This window comes from Carcharhinus amblyrhynchos, chromosome 20 (assembly GCF_965287045.1).
Source record: "Carcharhinus amblyrhynchos chromosome 20, sCarAmb.v2.hapA, whole genome shotgun sequence".
Taxonomy (NCBI): Eukaryota; Metazoa; Chordata; class Chondrichthyes; order Carcharhiniformes; family Carcharhinidae; genus Carcharhinus; species Carcharhinus amblyrhynchos.
The window spans coordinates 43,589,987-43,608,018 of record NC_137343.1 but is presented as its reverse complement, the minus strand read 5'-3'; the positions used below and the strand labels follow the sequence as shown (position 1 = coordinate 43,608,018).

General features: G+C 40.9%; 1 protein-coding gene across 2 annotated transcripts in view; it reads right to left on the bottom strand.

Annotated features, from left to right (window-relative positions):
- Positions 1 to 18,032, bottom strand: part of lztr1 (leucine zipper like post translational regulator 1) — a 75,561-nt gene that overhangs the window by 27,623 nt on the left and 29,906 nt on the right. The window contains exons 9-14 of one of the 2 annotated variants that reach the window (XM_080208487.1): positions 16,277 to 16,478; positions 14,189 to 14,233; positions 5,101 to 5,211; positions 3,989 to 4,081; positions 3,641 to 3,736; positions 2,978 to 3,146 (exon numbers count right to left, since the gene is read on the bottom strand). In XM_080208487.1, coding sequence (XP_080064613.1) covers positions 2,978 to 3,146; positions 3,641 to 3,736; positions 3,989 to 4,081; positions 5,101 to 5,211; positions 14,189 to 14,233; positions 16,277 to 16,478 — 716 coding nt within the window. The remainder of the gene's footprint in view (positions 1 to 2,977; positions 3,147 to 3,640; positions 3,737 to 3,988; positions 4,082 to 5,100; positions 5,212 to 14,188; positions 14,234 to 16,276; positions 16,479 to 18,032) is intronic. The other variant, XM_080208488.1, reaches the window with a different exon arrangement.

Here is an 18,032-nt window from a genome sequence, read left to right as displayed (position 1 = left end):
TCACGTTTAACCAACATAATGGAGTTTTTTTAAAAAAACACAGGTTTGGTAAGAGTAATGCAGCCGATGTGGTGCACATTGGATTTCCTAAAGACGTTTGCTTAAGTACACATACAGGCTAATCAGCAAAGTTAAAGGCATAGAAAAAAAAGAGAAAGTGGCAACATTGTTATGAAGTTGGCTGAGGGACAGCAGGAGAAGAGGAAGATTTTGGACTGGAGAAAGGCGCACAGTCAGGTTCCCCAGGAGTCAATGTTAGGACCGCAGTTTTTCTTGATCTATAGTAAAGTCCTTAATTTGGATCGCACAGCATAATCTCAAAATCTGTAGATCATATAAAACTTGGAAGTTTCGTGAACTATGAGAAGGATAGTGATATAGTTAAGAAAGCCCACCAACACCCCTACTTTCTTAGGAGGCTAAGGAACTTTGGCATGTCCACTACGACTCTCACTAATTTTTACAGATGCACCATAAGAAGCTTCCTTTCCAGATTTATCAAGCTCACTTTGGCTCCTGCTCTGACCAAGGCCGCAAGAAACTACAAAGTCTTGTGAATGTAGCCCAGTCCAGCCTCCCATCCATTGACTCTGTCTACACTTCCCACTGCCTTGGAAAAGCAGCCAACATAATTAAGGACCCCAAGCAACCTGACATACTCTCTTCCACTTTCTTCTATTGGGAAAAAGGTACAAAAGTCTGAGAACACGGACCAATCGACTCAAGAACAACTTCTTCCCTGCTGCCATCAGGCTTTTGAATGGATCTATGATATATTAAGCGATCTTTCTCTTCACCCTATCTGTAACTGCAACATGATATTCTGTACCCCCTCCTTTCTTTCTCCCGATGTATTCAACGAATGGCACATTTTGTCTGTACAACATGCAAGAAATGATACTTTTCACTGTATGCCAATACATGTGACAAGAATAAATCACATCATAATTTGAACAGGACATAATGGAATGGGCCAACGTGAGGCAAATGAAATTTACTGCAGAGAAATATCAAGATTTGGATTTTGGTTAGAAGAATGCTGAGTGGCAATATAAAGTAAAGGATATAATTCGAAAGGATGTGCAAGAACAGACAGCCCTGGGGGCTAATGTTTACAAATCGCTGAAGATGGCACAGCAAGGGGAGGAAGGAGTCAATAAGACCAATCAGCTTTATAAATAGAGGCACTGAATGAAAAGAATGTTATGGTGAATCTTAATAACACATCCAGACTCAGCTGGAGCGGTGCATCCAATGCCGGGCACTATATCGAGGTGTGATGGTGATTCTGGAGTGGGGGGCATGGGGAGTATGCGTAGTGGAATGTGGAAGCAGTAAAGGCTTACAATGGCTTCAGGGATGAAAGATTTCAGTGACGTGCATAGCTGGAACTGTTCTCCATAGAGACGTAAAATATAAGAGGAAATTTGACAGAGATGTTCAAGATCATGAGGGTTCTGGACAGAATAACATAAAACATACAAAACAGGAGCAGAAGGAGGCCATTTGGTCCCTCAAGCCTGCTCTATCATTCAATAGGACAATGGCTAATGCTCATATTCTGAGTTCCATATTGCTATCTATCACCGACAACCTTTGATACCCTTGCCCAGCAAGAATCTACCTAGCAAAAGAGGAAATGCTGGAAAATCTCAGCAGGTCTGGCCGCATCTGTAAGGAGAGAAAAGGGCTGACGTTTGAAGTCCAGATGACCCTTTGTCAAAGAATCTACCTACCTCCGTCTTAAAAATATTCAATAACTGTGCTTCCAGTGCCTTTACAGGCAGACAGTTCCAAAGTCACACAACCTTCAGGGAAACAATTTCTTCTCTCTCTGTCCATAAGGTTTCGCCTAATTTGAAAACAGAGAAACACTTCCCATTGACAGAAGGGTTGGGAGCCAGAGGATACCGATTTAAGGGGAATGAGGAAAAACTTATTACATAGTGAGTGAGTGGTTAGGACCTTGAAGACACCATCTGCGGTGGGGCAGATTCAGTCAATGCTTTCAAAGGAAACTGGATAATTATCGCAATCAAAGAAATTTGAATGGTTACGAGGAAAAGGCGAGGCAGACAACTGAGTTGTCCTTAGAGAGCCAACATGGATACTATGGACCAAATGGCCTCCTCCTGTGCTGTAACCATTCTATGGCTCTAATTGGCATCCAAAATGGAGAAGTGCTGATTCATCAGCTGAGGACAGATTGTAGATGGCAATCAGCAGGAGGTTTACTTGCTTCTGTTTGACTTGAGACTTCAAAGTATCAGGAATCAACGTTGAGGACTCCAAAACGTATACCACTGTGCTGTCACCTGTTGGGTCTGTCCTGTGATGCAACAGGACATGCCTAGGGATAGTAATAAGGGAGTCCTGAACATTGGCTGTAAATATAACTTGTTTTATTATTTGTGCTCGAAGCTCAGCTCAAAAACTGTAAGATTATCGGACAGTATCCAGCATCAGTTAAAACTTCAAAACATGGAATGGGCAACAGCGGGACAAATGTCAATCACTGTACACCATCAGAGGCAAAGTTTTAGTTATGTCCAGATGTTAGGGAAAACCACAAAAATGTAGTCTCTGAGCTTTTCCTGGAATACAGGGTCAGATTTATTTTGCAGATACTGAAACATGGTGGAAGATTTCAGCAAGTCAAATTGACAACTTTTCCACATTTATAAGAGACCATCGAAGGATTAACATAAGCAGAAAAACAGTGGAAATACTCAGCAGAACAGGCAGCATTATAATGGCACTTGCCTACTGCATATTTAATATACAACTTATATGTAAAAATGGAAGAGAAAAGTTTGAGAAATTCTGTGGATAAAGGGTCAAGTCCAGAATATCGGAAGGAGTAAGCAGAGTCCCTTCAATTCCTCAAAAATCATTTGAAATTCAGCAGGCAGAAAGGGCTTAATTAATTTTTAAAATTCAAAATAGGGGGATAGCAGCAAAAAAAATTGAACATTACCCTTCCGTGGGTACTTGATTTTGTCTGTGTAGAGAAACTGCATCAGGATCTCAAATGGTTGTGCCTCAGCCTCACGGATCACCACCTCCAGCTGAAGTGGGGAACTTGTTGGTTTCGGGTTAGTGCCTGCTATTTCTTGTCCAACTGCAGTCTCCTGCTTGGCTTTCTGCTGGTCAGGAAGTACATACATTGGGGTAAAATATTAAAATCATTGTCACACTCCTTGTACTGAAGAAATTGGTTACATGATAATGGACACTAAGAAAATGTTCACAAACGCCCCATTATTTTCCCCATTGACAAGAGGTTAAAATAACATGTTCCATTCATATCTATATTCATGTTGTGGAGTAACTACATGGTAAACTCATCAAAGACAATGGTTAGTGTCACCATTGACATTAACAATGGTGTTAACTCCTGCAATATCTAATTAATGTGGAAAAGCAATTTAAGAAGTTAGGATATGCAGCAACACTTCTTTATTCTTGCGCACAAATCCCCTTGCAATCCCCTTCCATCAACTTCAGTGTTAATCAGGGTTTAACACATGATCCAGACATCTGGATTCCTCAGTTTAAAATGATGCAGTCTTCAGCAACATTCAGAAAACAAGCTCCGCAAAGCACAGCAAAGTCCTTATGCCAGATATCAATTGCTTACCTGCTTTAGCCGATCTCTGGCCTGAGTAATCTTCTTTCTTAACCATTTGCTTCGAGCTGTAACCATTGCTATGTGCCCTTTAACTCGTTCTTCTTTCTGGTATCAGGTTAGACAAAATGATGATTAATACTTCACCGTCAGGAAACATTATGAAGTAGGGTAGATGGGGGCTTAAGTGATGATAAAAGTCATTGAAGGATCACCTGATGCACCTGATCACAGCAAGGTCTAGTACTGAAATGACAAAGTTCACACTTCAAACTTTTCTTCAAAGGCAGTTTTGCTCTTATTAACCAAATCTCAACATGGCTCAAGGTGCTGATGTTAATCAGGACTAGTAGCTGTTACCTCTCCAAGGATGAATTCCACATCACAGAACTGCCTGTTCTCCCACAGCCTCCCATAATCTTCGTGCAAAGTGCATTTCGGATAACAAGAAAACTGTAATTGAAAGACAGAGATTTGAACTATACAAGATGTCTAGGTGCTACATGCTTACAACACAAAGAATTACATAAAATATATCACACAAATACAAACCACTCTGCTTCTGTTACATAAGTTTCTACCCATTTCATCTACCACACTAAACCTTTTAGCACACTTTTCATTCTCTTTTCTTCTCTGTATTCACCTGGCTGTTGAAAGCATCATAACCATTTGTTTGAACCACTTTCTATGGAAGCAGGTTCCATTTTCTAATGATTCTCTGAACAAAATAATTCTCCTGATATCCCAACTTTAACAACCTTGCATTTATGAGTTTCATAATCCTATAATCATAATCATAATCCTCATAGCTACCCTGCCCCACCCAATCCATAACTTTTAAGAACGTCACTCACATTCTACCTTTTTTTAGTTCTTTAATGCTGTTGGGAATAATCTGTTAAAACTAAAAAAAATACAGTACTGGTCATGTAAATCAAACTGCATGGTAATATTGCCAAAAATCACAGTATAGTACAACTACAGCGAGCCTTGTGAATGCCCAGGGCCTCTGAATATCTTCACAATTTTAGTATTATAAGGATTGATTACTTGAAGTGTATTGCTGAAAAAAAGTCAGTTTGTTGAAATTTTTCATCTTGCACTCATCAGGATAATCACAAGAACAGTACTGTAAGGGAAAAACAACACATTTACGCTGAATGAAAGGACAGTGATTTATTGGCAATTGGGCTTTAACTAGTAGAGGCAATGCATGGAGAATGCACCAGTTGACAGTGGCAACTGACAGTTAACTGCCAATCGTTGTTTGAAATTTAAATCAGGCAGTTTGACTCTGATTGGTCAAGGCACTGCCCTGAAGAATGAATGAAGTGAATGAACACGCAATCCTAACAATCCATTCTTCAAGATTTACTGCCTATCATTGGCACCAGGCATCACGAGTTATATAAAATAGCGGCTAATGAACATAAGCGCGTGTGCATGTAAGTGTCTGGCGCATTGCTTACTTGAAACCGATACATCTCTCCACTTCTGACGTTGTTGTCCACAGTCCCTCCAAATATATACATGGCATCAGAAATAACTGCTGCAGCATGAAAAAGTCTTCCACTAGGCATCTGCAAATTGAAAGGATGAAAGCATTTCAGGACTGAAGTATTGACAATCACTAATATACTCTTCACAAATTTTTTTTGCATGGGGTGGGGTACCAAGAATATTGAAATGAAAAGAGATGGATGTCATCGCTGCAAATGAAATTGGAAGAACTTTAATTTAATGCATCCATTGTCAATAAGCAGTGCTGTCAAGTCAATACAGTTTCGTCAAACAGTCCCAAATTAGGAGGATATAGCTCAAATTGAATGTATTTAAAAATCCCTGTTCTACTCCACAAGTGTGCGTCAACTCCAATCTTTTCTGCATGAGTGTAATGTTTAATTTTCCCCCATAATTGTAATGAAGACAAAATTAAACATTTTCCTCTCTCCCTTCATCTCATCATTATTTCCACAGCAAAATGCCTTTGCTGTTTGCTCCCAATGCAGATTGAACAGTGAGAAGCAGGGCAGGGGTACAAAGGTGGTGAGATAAGGAGAACGTCTAAACAGAAATTCCAGTAACCCATCTCAACTTTTTTCTCCCTAGTAGCAAGTTCCAGCTAATGGGTATTTTCAACCTCTAGGGTTAGAAAATTTCAAAGAATTCAGAACCATCTGATTGAAGAAATGTTTCCTCATTTCAGGCTTTAAGAGTTGACCCTTCATTCTGAGCCTGTGACCCTATCTACATCAACGATTTGGAAGAAGGGGCACGTGTATTCTGGCTAAATTTGCCGATGATACCAAGAAAGATAACAAGGTAAGTTGCCAACAGGAGGTAAAGATTCTATAAACGGATATAAATAGGCTAGGTGAGTGGGCAAAAGAAGAGTAAATGAAGTATAATGTGGGAAAATGTGAACTTATCCATGTTGGTAGAAAGAATTTAAATAAAAAGAGATTGCAGAACTCAGTGATACACAAGGATTTGTGTGGCCTGGTACACCAATCACAAAAAGTTAGTTTGCAGGTACAGCAAGTGATTAGGAAGGCAAATGAAATGTTGCAGTTTATTGCATGAAGAGGAAATAGCTGCATTACCTCCTCTTTGGTGAGACCACATCTAGAGTACAGTATTGAATTTCGGTCACCTTATTTGAGAAATATTTTTGGAAATAGATCATTGAAGGTTTATTTGACTCATTCCTGGGATGAAGGGCTTACCTTATGAAGAAAGGCTGGAATAGGTTAGCCCTGTACTCATTGGAATTTAGATAATCGAGAAGTGATATTACTGAAACATACAACATTCTGACGGGACTTGATAGGGTGAATACCAGGAGGATAATTTCCTCCTCAGGGGGAGACCAGAATGAGGAAAACTGTTTAAGAAAAATAGATCTACCTATTAAGAAGGAGATGAGAACTTTTTTTCTCGGAGGGTTATTAGTCCATGGATTTTTCTTCCCGGAAAGCAGTGGAGGTTAAGTCATTGCATTTTTTCAAGGCTGAGTCAGATACATTTTAAAAGAGAAGGGAGTCAGGGTTTATAGGGGCCAGACAGGAAAGTGGAGGCCACAACCGGATCAGCTGTCATCTTATCGAATGGCAAGGCAGGCTCAAAGGGCCGAATAGCCCACTCCCAAGTCATATGTTCCTACATGACCCAGAGTTTGTGACTCCCAGCCAGGTAAACATTCTCCCACCATCTAACCTGTTAAACCCTTTAAGAATATTATATTTTTCAATCAGGAATTTTTCTAAACTCTTGTAAGTAAAGGCCTAGTCTACTCCGTCTCCCTATAAGACAATCCCCTCACTTCAGGAATCAGTCTGGTGAATCTTCATTTTACTCTCTCTGAAACAAGCATACACTTTCTTAGGTTAAGCAGGCCAAAACCGTACATGATACTCCAGATGTGATCTCACCTAGGTCCTAAACAATTGCAAGAACTTATTTACTCCTATGCTTCAAAGTTTTTGCCGTGGAGAATAACATCATTTCCTTTCTTAATTGCTTTGTGTGTCAGTTATGGTTCAGTTTGTAGCATTCTCGCCTGAGTCCAAGGTTATGGGTTCACTCCAGGACTTTAGCACAAAAGTCAAAGCTAAATCTCCTGTGCCGTAATGAGGGAGTACTGCACAGTCGGAGGTGCCTCCTTTCAGAGGAGGAGATAAACCAAAATTCCCTCTGACTGTTCTCTGCAGAAAGCCTAAGAGATCCCACTGCATTATTTTAAAGAGTTGCACGGGTGTTACCCTCAATGTCTCCCAATTAATTCAAGAAAAAGAGACTGTGCGGCTTTATCACATTGTTATTTGTGGGTACTTTATGTGTGCAAATTGACTAAATAACCAAGTGAACAAATGACTATCATTTCTTACGCTACAATGAACTCCTAAGTACCTAGTTAGCTGTAACAATGCTTTAGGATGTCTATGGTTGTGAACAGTACAGCTACAGGAATAAGTCATCCAGCTCACTGAACTAGTCATGGCTGATCTGTGGCCGAACTCACTACCTAACCACTTGTTCTTCAACAGCTTTGGTGAACAGAAATCTACCAACCTCAGATTTCACAGATATTTCATAGAATCCCTACAGTACAAAAGGAGGCCATTTGGCCCATTGAGTATGTACTGACCATAATCCCACCCAGACCCTATCCCTATAACCCCATGTATTTAACCTGCTAATCCCCTGACACTAAGGGTGAAGTTAGCATGTCCAATGAACCTAACCTACACATCTTTGGACCGTGGAAGGAAACTGGTGCACCCAGAGGAAACCCTCGCAAACACAGGGAGAATGTCCAAACTCCACACAGACAGTGACTTGAGCCTGGAATTGAACCTGGGACCCTGGCGATGTGAGGCAGCAGTGCTGACACTGTGCCACCATGCCAATTTTAATTTAAAATTAATTTAATTAGCAGTAATTACCCTTCCAAACTTAACCTTCCAAACTTAACCATCTTTTGTGTACAGGTACACTTCTACATTCCCGAAAAATCTATTTTCTTAGACTATGTCTACCCCCAGTCCTAAACTTCCCAAGCAGCAGAAATAGTTTCTCTCAATTAATCCTAGCTTCTTATGTTGAAAGCTTTGATCAAATTTCCCGATAACCTTCTAAATTCCAGGGAATGCAATCCAAGTTTGTGTAATCTCTCCTTCTAAGTGCCCAACTTTGAGCATGTTCCTTCCTCTCTGCCCTGTTCCCCACAGCCAGTAAGAAACATGTTATAGCTAATGCAAGACCCTGGTAGTAATGGATGAAGCGATGAGTTATCAGGGCATTAGCATCTGATCAGAACTACTTTCCCGAGTATTGATATCAACTTTGGAGACTTAGCATTTGCCAAGAAAGAGAGAAATGTGTGTGACAGCATTATTCCCAATTTCTTTTGTTCTGCCTCTGGCAGGTAATGAGAAAGCAGAATTGTCACAGGTCTGCCCTCTCATCCAGAAAATTATTTATAGCCACAGGACATCAAGAAGAAAGAATTGCTAATGTAAGTATTTTGACAGTACCTGAGTCTTTATGTGTTTGTCTAAACCACAAGTGTATCACCCAACAATGCTCCAGGTGTGCTCAACCCATTTTCAGCCATTACAGCATAAAAATTGCACAATGGTGAAATCTAGATTACTTATTCTAATGTGAGTGCAATAATACTTCTCTCCCACTGGATAGTGCTAGAGAGTTGCATATGAATCATCTCTGTAGGTAAGTACTGAACTGTACCCTGATCATACCCTGGGAAGCAACTAGTTTTTTTTCTAAGGAGCTAAGCCCACAACCTGCTAATGTACACCAAGCTTGTTTAATCCCAACAGGTTTATTTGTAGCAAACGCCACAAGCTTTCATAACAGGCTGTCCCTTCGTCAGGTGGGTGAGAGTTCTGATCACAAACAGGGCACAAAGACACAAACTCAATTTACATGAATAATGATTGGAATGTGAGTCTTTACAGCTAATCAAGTCTTAAAGGTCCTCAGAAGACAAACACGGGACATGGTGGACAGGGTACCCTTTGTCGACCAGTACTTCCCCGAAGCAGAGAGGCTATGACATCTTCTCCGGAGCTTTCAACATGTCACTGATGAAGACAAACATCTCGCCAAGGCCATCCCCACATCCCCACTTCTTGCCTTCAAACAACCGCGCAACCTCAAACAGACCATTATCCGCAACAAATTACCCAGCCTTCAGAAGAATAGTGACCACGACACCACACGTTGCCAATGCAAGCTCTGTAAGACATGCCAGATTATCGACACGGATGCCATCACATCACGTGAGAACAACCATCCACCAGGTACACGGTACATATTCTTGCAACTCAGCCAACGTTGTCTACCTGATACGCTGCAGGAAAGGATGTCCCAAGGCTTGGGACACTGGGGAGACCGTGCAGACGCCATGACAACGGATGAATGAACACCACTCAACAATCACCAGGCAAGACCATTCTCTTCCTATTGGGGAACACTTCAGCAGTCACGGGTTTTCGGCCTCTGATCTTCGGGTAAGCGTTCTCCACGGCGGCCTTCACCACAGCGCAGAGTTGCTCAACAGAGGCTGATAGCCAAGTTCCGCACACATGAGTTCGGCCCCAACTGGGATCTTGGATTCATGTCACACTATCTGTAACCCACCTCCCCGCCCCCCCCCCCCCAGACAAATTGCCTGGACTTGCAAAATCTCACTAACTTTCCTGTCTGGAAACAATACACATCCTTTTAACCCGTGCTTAATGCTCTCTCCACTCACACTGTCTGTACCTTTAAGACTTGATTAGCTGTAAACACTCACATTCCGAACATTATTCACGGAAGTTGAGTTTGTGTCTTTGTGCCCTGTTTGTGATCAGGACTCCCACCCACCTGACGAAGGGACAGTCTGGTCCGAAAGCTTGTGGCATTTGCTACAAATAAACCTGTTGGGCTTTAAGCTGGTGTTGTGAGACTTCTTTCTGTTTTTAACCCAAGTCCAACGCTGGCATCTCCACATAATCCCAAATGGACAGGACACTTGAGCTTAACTAAAATAATGGAGACCATACTGTCTTCACCAACACAACAAATGAGCTTTATCCTTTCACTTCGAATTGTCATGCAAAATGGTGGTGGTGGGGAGACAGCGAGCAAACATGCAAGCAAGATTAGATTTATGTCCCATTGAAGCTCACATTTCTTTAGTGAAGTTATTGCAGTGCCAGAACAGTTCAATTGGCTTTTTAACTTCTCATTTAGCTACAACGGTTGTTCAACTATGCCAGACAGCAAACTGGAAGCGCTCATCAACTTGAAATATTTCCCTCCCGCCACCATACAACAGCATTATGAAGCACCCTTCAGCTCAGAGGTCAGGAGGTAGAATGCACTCCATGTTGATTTTGATTATTTTCACACTGAGATGCAAAGATATCAAAAAATGCAAAGGGAAACATTATGGGATGCATACCTCTGGTGTGGCTCTGTGATTTAAACATCGTCCTACAGAAAACAACTTGCACTTATCATCAATTAACCATGCTGGCCTAGCCAAGATCAGAAATTCACCAATATGTGGTAAACACGTTCTCACTCCATTGGGCTGCCACACCAGTCTGTGTGGGAGACAACTCCTCAAACACAAAGCTAAATCAGAGAGATTATCAGAAAACTAAAATAAAGATGAGAAGGGGTTATACAGAACTGGTAGAAAAAGAGAGCTAAAAATGAAAAGAAGAAAAACTCATTTTGAAGAAATATAGCAAAGATGCAGTTCTTATTCCTTGCTTGCTGTGAGCCAGTGAAATCACATTCAACCAACATACATTCTAACTGGCACAGAAATGACAGTTTGTTGTTCTAATAGCCAGGTTTGAAATGAAAAATTCCAAGAGGTTAACCATTGGTGTAAACATTCTTCAATGGGACATGCCAGGGTAGTCTCAAGTCGCTGGATCTTTTCTCGTGGCAAATTATCATAGACAACACTCCCTCCCAGTCTTCTAGCATAATCTGTTTTTAAATTAATTTATGGAGTGTGGCATCACTGGCAATGGAGAGCATTTCTGACCCATGCCCACCAACCCTTGAGAAGGTAGTGGTAGACCACCTTCTTGAACTGCTGTAGTATATGTGGTGAAGGCACTCTGTCAGTGCTATTAAATTGGGGGTTCCAATCTGACCCAGTGACAGTGAAGGAACAGTGATATAGTTCCAAGTCAGAGTGAAGTGTAATTTAGAAGGAAACTTGTAGGTAATGGCTACATTAATAAAAAGCCGCATCTACCTTATTAAAAGAAGTTGTATGATGGAATGGGTGAAGAAGTACAATGTTCGGTTGTGTCCACCTGCTTAGAAGTTATTGGTGCAAAGGGAGTGATGGAATATTCTCCACTTACTTGGATGAATGAAGTTCTATCAACATTCAAGAAACTCAGCACCACCCTGGTCAAAGCAGCCCGCTTCATTGGCACCCCCATCGTCACCATCACAATTCACTCCCTTCACGAGGTGCAACATAGCAATAGCGTGTGCCATCTCAAATCTAGAAGATACCTACAACAACTCAGCAGCACCTTCTGAACCCGCAATCTCTAAGAAGATCAAAAGCTGCATATGCATGGAAACACAAGGACCTGCAAATTCTCCTCCAAGCCACACAGAATCCTAACTTGGAAGTGTATCATTGTTCCTTTACTGCCGCTAGGTCAAAAACCTGGAACCACACCCATGAACAGCACTGTGGTTGTACCTACTCCACACGGATTATAGTGGTTCAAGTAGAACCATTTACCTGTTCAAGGGCAATTAGGGATGGACAATAAAAACTGCCTTGCTGGGGACATGATGTCACCTGACGAAGGGGCAAGCCCACAAAGCTTGTGAGTTTACTATCAAATAAACCCATTGGACTTTAACCTGATGTTGTGAGACTTCTTGTTGGGGACACCCAGATCCCTGAATGAATAAAACAAATCTATCCCAATTTTACAATTGCTAACTGTGAATGGCACATTCAGCCTGGATGGTCTTCAAAGTCCAAGTGCAGTAAGGACAGAAAATGCTCAAGTTATTCTGCATTGCCTCCAATATTCAAACTGTACAAAACTCCTAACCTATTAAGGTTACTCTCCAAACAGATGATTCAGAACACAGGCATATACTTCTGGCTCACATGTAAAGTCCAGAACTAAGCTGCAGGGCAGAATTGTGACAAAGTTAGCAAATGGTTCAAGATATTAATGATTCATTCATTAATTCTGCTATTCCATTCAGTGTTGCTGACAACTCGGATGGTGGCCCAAGATTTTGTCAAATTGGAGCTTTAATTCTTCAAAACAAATAAATCCAATCTGAGTGAATTATGTTAGTATAGCAACCTTATTCTCAGAGTTGCATTAAAGCAATTTGTTGAGCCTCAAGGGTTAGAGTTAAATATTTATGAAGTCCATTACTGAATATTGTCTTTGGCAGCTACATCCAGAGATTAACCTTAAACTGTGTGAGAAGACAATGATAAGCTAAAACAACAATGTGTTGTAAATTTGATTCTTCCTGCTTTTACTTTAGTCGTTTTAAATAAGCTGCGTGAATCCACAGCGGTGAAAATGCCATATTGCAGAAATAATTTATTTAGATTCACTGCCATCATTGGATGGATTCACTTTTGCTCGGAGGGCCACACACAAGTCATTAGATTGTTGCCCCATTGATGTGTGGCATTTATCAAACATGCTGAATTTATCATAACATCCCCGTTTCAGAATGCATTATAAATTCTTTCTCAAGACATTGGGGCAGAGTATTTTCCACACCCATTTCCAGTAGCGTGTCATCACATCGGCAGGGTTTATAATAGGTTTTAAAAACCAGGAATTGACAGATAGAACTCCCTGGGAGCACACAGCTAAGTACAGCCCCCAGGCTCATGCGCAGGCAGTACCATGGGAGGTGGTCAACGGTTCCATTTCCGTGGTTGCAGGGAGATGGTCCTTTCATTCTATTATTGTACTTTTGACACTGGGGCGTCCTGATCTGTCAGGAGCCGAGGTCTAAGAGCATAATTTGTTAGAGGGGCAGGGCCTGAGTTGACACAAAGTCAAAAAATGAGAAAATTCCACCCATGGTCTATGGCAAAATCCATATCTGCAATATCACTGATGATCTGGGGCTTGTGATTGGAGTTTCCAAAGTCACTGAGTGTTCTCCCTCAGCTTTGTTTTTGAGCTAACATTACAGTGGATGATACTGAAGTTCTGATAAAGAGCTATCTTTTAACTCACCAAAACACAAATACAAAATGCAGCTCAAATAGAACAGGCAAATGTGTTATCACAATAAACGTTTTAGCCTCAAGTGCAAAAATAGAATATTTTATGTTTGTGATGCAAACACTCTGAGAAATTATCTGTTTGTATCCGACTCTTCCAAAATACATCTTCAGTTTCCCTCCTTCAACTGGTGGCACCTGTCAAACTCTGCATGTTCCCAAAAAGACTGAAGTCATTTTATATTCAAAAAATGTCAGACCCGTTAATAATTACGCAGAATTACACTGTGCCTGCCTCACCACAATAAACTTACGAAAGACATCATTAGCTTGAACCCAAAGCCCCTGAAGAAACATTCTGTACTGTGACTAAATATTATATTAATGCCAAAACAAACAAATTTGCAAGACTGCTGTCTCTTCACTTTCAAGAGGAGGTGTGCTGTTAATGAGAGTGGCAATACAAAACAATGGTTTTAAAGCACTGCGTACAGATACTGGCTGTTCTTCCTCTTTCAGAGGAAATACCGGGTATATAAAAAAAGTCTATCCCTGCAACTAATGAGTGAACAAAGAAGCTTCCTTAACCCATGGGAAACATGAAAATACAGGGAAAAGTCAAACCTTTCGCACTGCACCAGTTTCAATCCCGGTGCATCTTGCAATCTGGTAATACACAATAACCTCCCCCCTCCCTCCCAAACTTTGCCTCAATTTCCTTGGAGATTACAAGTCAGTGTTTTACACTTTGGTGAAGAGCAACATTGGCAGAATAAGCAACTCACCATAAAATCTGGATCATAAGTTGCCTCTGTGTATAAGTTGCTCCCCTATATTTTGAAGACAGTAAAACAGATTAAGTTAGATCTATGTTATGGAATACTGTAGCACGTATAAAATAGCATGTTATACATAATCATATTAGTACAGGTAGATAGGAGGTAATATGTTTGGATACTGAATAGCACAAGCTGGTTGGAGCAGATGGACAATTTCTGTGCTGTACGTTCAATGCAATATTCTATGCAAGAAGGATGTTCTCATCTTTTCAACCTTGTAGCACCACACTCACACAAGTGTTCCGGTTTGAATTTACAGCAAAAAGTTTTGAACTTTACCAAACACAGATTTGTTAGATTTTCCATCTAAAAAAAGAAAAAAAAAAGTGGGCATCACAGTGATTAGCACTGCTGCCTCACAGCATCAGGGTACAGGTTCAATTCTGGCCTTGGGAAACTGTCTGTATGGAGTTTGCACGTTCTCCTCGCGTCTGCGTGGGTTTCCTCCGGGTGCTCCAGTTTCCTCCCACAGTCCAAAGATATGTGGGTTAGGTGAATTGGCCATGCTAAAGTAACCCTAGTTTCGGGGGACGTTAACAGGGTACATATGTGGGGTTACAGGGATACAGTCGGTTGATGTCAGTGCAGGTTCGATGGGCTGAATGGCCTCCTTCTGTATTGTAGGGATTCTATGATTCTATGAAACATTCAACCGATGTTCAAATGATGTTTAGTTTTGATATTTCAACAATTATATTGCTGAGTGGTGGGCAGTGAAACATTGATGGGGAGGATCCTGAGCTTGCTGAAAGCCCCAAAATAACAACAAAATAAAAAACTGTAGAGATCAGTCATCATTTGCAAAGTGAAAGATGGGCTTTAGCACACCAGAGATTCTGATTTTTTTCTGCTTCATGAATGTCAATGACCAGAGTATTTCCTGCATTCTCTGTTTCATTCCAAACTGACAACCTTGGTTTGACTGTTTACACAATGTTCACTCTCCTTGACTAAGCTAGGAAAGATCAGCCTCAGTTACACACTCAGCAATCAGGGCCACATGAAAAACAGAAACTTTAGGAGTATATTAGACCCTTTAAAGGAGTCTCTGCTATCTGCACTGTGTTGTTCTTGCACAGATGTGGCCAATTTTTTGGGTGAAGGAAAATATTTGGAAACTACAATTTCGCTGCACGTTTGTGAAGAACAGATTTTTCAAAGAGGAAATAAATGAAATAACTTCTTATATGTCAAATACAAAAGTATTCACCCTCACACGTAAAATCAATCTTTTGAACATGCTTTTTGCGCTGAGGTATATTCTCTAATATACAAAATGAAATTTCCCGCACCACCTTAAAATACATTATAGCTATTGTGTTGGGCTTTGAAATGAAATCCAAAAATCAATGCTATGTTCGGACGTATTGGTGCTTCATAAATGTCTGCATCAAGGTAGCTCAGTTTAGATCCTGCTGGGATCTTCAATTGCAAGATGACAACATCCTTTAACTACTACAAATAACTTAGGCAATCGAACAGGGCATCGATCTATGCAAGCGACATTGATTTTGCACTTGTCAACATCTTTTAGAAGATATAATGGTGAACTTTAAGATTTCAACATTAATCATGATTGATGAATTAAACAAAACTTGCTAAAGATATCCAAGAGTTACCAAAGAGCTTTTGTATTTGAAAGGTACATTAAAAGAGTCACATCCCTGAAAATTGGGGTTGGTGTGGGTGGAAGAAAGAGTAAGTGTACCGTAAAGCCAGAAGTAGGCATAAACAATGTACACTCTCACTTGCACGAAAAGCATGAAAGCAACCAATGACGTGAGGAAAAGAAGTGCCCATGAGTAGAGGTGGTGAGCTAAGGGAGGGGTTAATGAGATTATCCATAAACGTCACTTGCACTGAAGAAACGCAATATATCAGAAAAGTTCTTTTAAGAGCATCTTCTATTATTTAAAATTGTATGAATTATTTTTCGTTTCAAGAGAATTAAAAAATTAGATTATGCTGCATCAAACAAAATATTTCAAAACTTAAGGAAAATTTATTTTGAATAGAGTGTACAATTCAACTCACCTCACTGTCTGGGCTGGGCTGAATGACCTCCCAAGTTTGAGAATCCACATCGTAGCAATGCAGCTCATTAGGCAATGTGTTATCTGCAGCACCACCAAACACATAGAGATGTCGGTCAAATGCTACCATGGTGTGGCCATATCTCCTCTGAGGTGGAGGAGGGGAACCTCGGAGTAAGTGCTCAGTGGGAATTCTTGTCCAACTGCACACAACACAAATGAAATTTTAGTTATATGCAATTAGTAACAACTAAAGAGAAAACTAAAATACCTCAGATTATATCATTCATTATACAACTTCAGGTCAACAACTCTCCCAAAGTGCTTTTTATTTGGGTATTTTCATAATACTGAGATACAATAATGTCACAGCAAAGTTCAACATTCAATTTCATTAAAACAATCAAGGAAGAGCTTTATTTGATTGTTCAACAGCCTCATAATAACAGAAAACAGCAAAATAAACAATAAGGCTCACACTGCCACCTGAGCTGTCACTGAGTGATGCACTGGCATGTTCAAGATGCAGTTCCACTGCCTGGCCTGCTCTTGTGGTGTTCCTCAGTCTGGCCCCCAGAGGATCTCCTGCATCGTGATGGTCTGTGGTACCCTTCACAACTTGAGCAATAGTGGGGCAACATTCTGGAGGAGGAGGAAGACCGTGCCTATCCCTTTAGGGAGCAGGTGGACCGGAAGGGACTGGAGGGAGCCCACGGAGGATCCAGAGGATGGAGGACAGGCGACAACAAGGGTCCAGTATATCAGGAGAACCAGGAAGGCTGCCACTGCTCCGATTAGGAGGCTTGGTGACCGGAAACTCCAACACCACCCCCCACCCCCGAGGAGAACCTGCAACCCTAACTCGCTATTCCAAAGAAGTCTATCCATCCTTCCAAGACCCTTGTCTAACCTTCCGAGAAGCTTGTCCATCCATGAACCGGATTCAAACTCAGGACTCAGAAACAACTGTTTTCTGATCCACTCTGTCATCCAGTCCTTTGTATATTGAGCATTTAATATCCATGTCTATTGTCCTGAAAAAGTGGCAGGCTGCCACTTCAGGACCAATTAAGAGTCAACCACACTAAGGTGGGACTGGGGTCACATTCAGGCTGGATCAAGTAATGACGGCAAGCTTCCTTCCCTCAAGGACTTTACTGAAGGTGTTTATTTTTCAAACAATAATCCAATAGCTTCATGGTCACTTCCCATAAGTCAGCTTTAATTTCTCAAATTTCCAAAACCAAATTCAAATTCTCAAACTGCCCTGGTGGGATTTTAACTCACAATCTCTTAGTCACTAATCAGCCAGTCCTTTTGATTATCAATCTACCAATGAATGAAAGCAAGAGGAATTTTAATATCCTGGATGCCCACAGCTATTGATTCAGTTCTACAGGGCACTTGTAAGACCACATCTGGAATACTGTGTACAGTGTTGATCTCCTTATTTAAGAAAAGCTGTAAATGTGTGAGGTGCAGTTCAGGGAATGTTTGCTCGACCAGTACCCAGAATGGGTGGATTGTCTTATGAGTAAAGTTTGGACAAGTTAGACCTGTACCCATTGGAGCTTAGAAGAGCAAGGGGCAACTTAATCAAAACCTTTAAGATCCTGAAGGGAATTGACAGGGTGAACATAGAGAGAATGTTTCCTTTTGTTGGGGAATCTAGAACTAGAGGGGGGGGGATCACTTCCTAAAAAGTGGGGCTGCTTAGTTAAGACAAAGATGAGAAGAATTTGTTTTCTCTCAGAGAG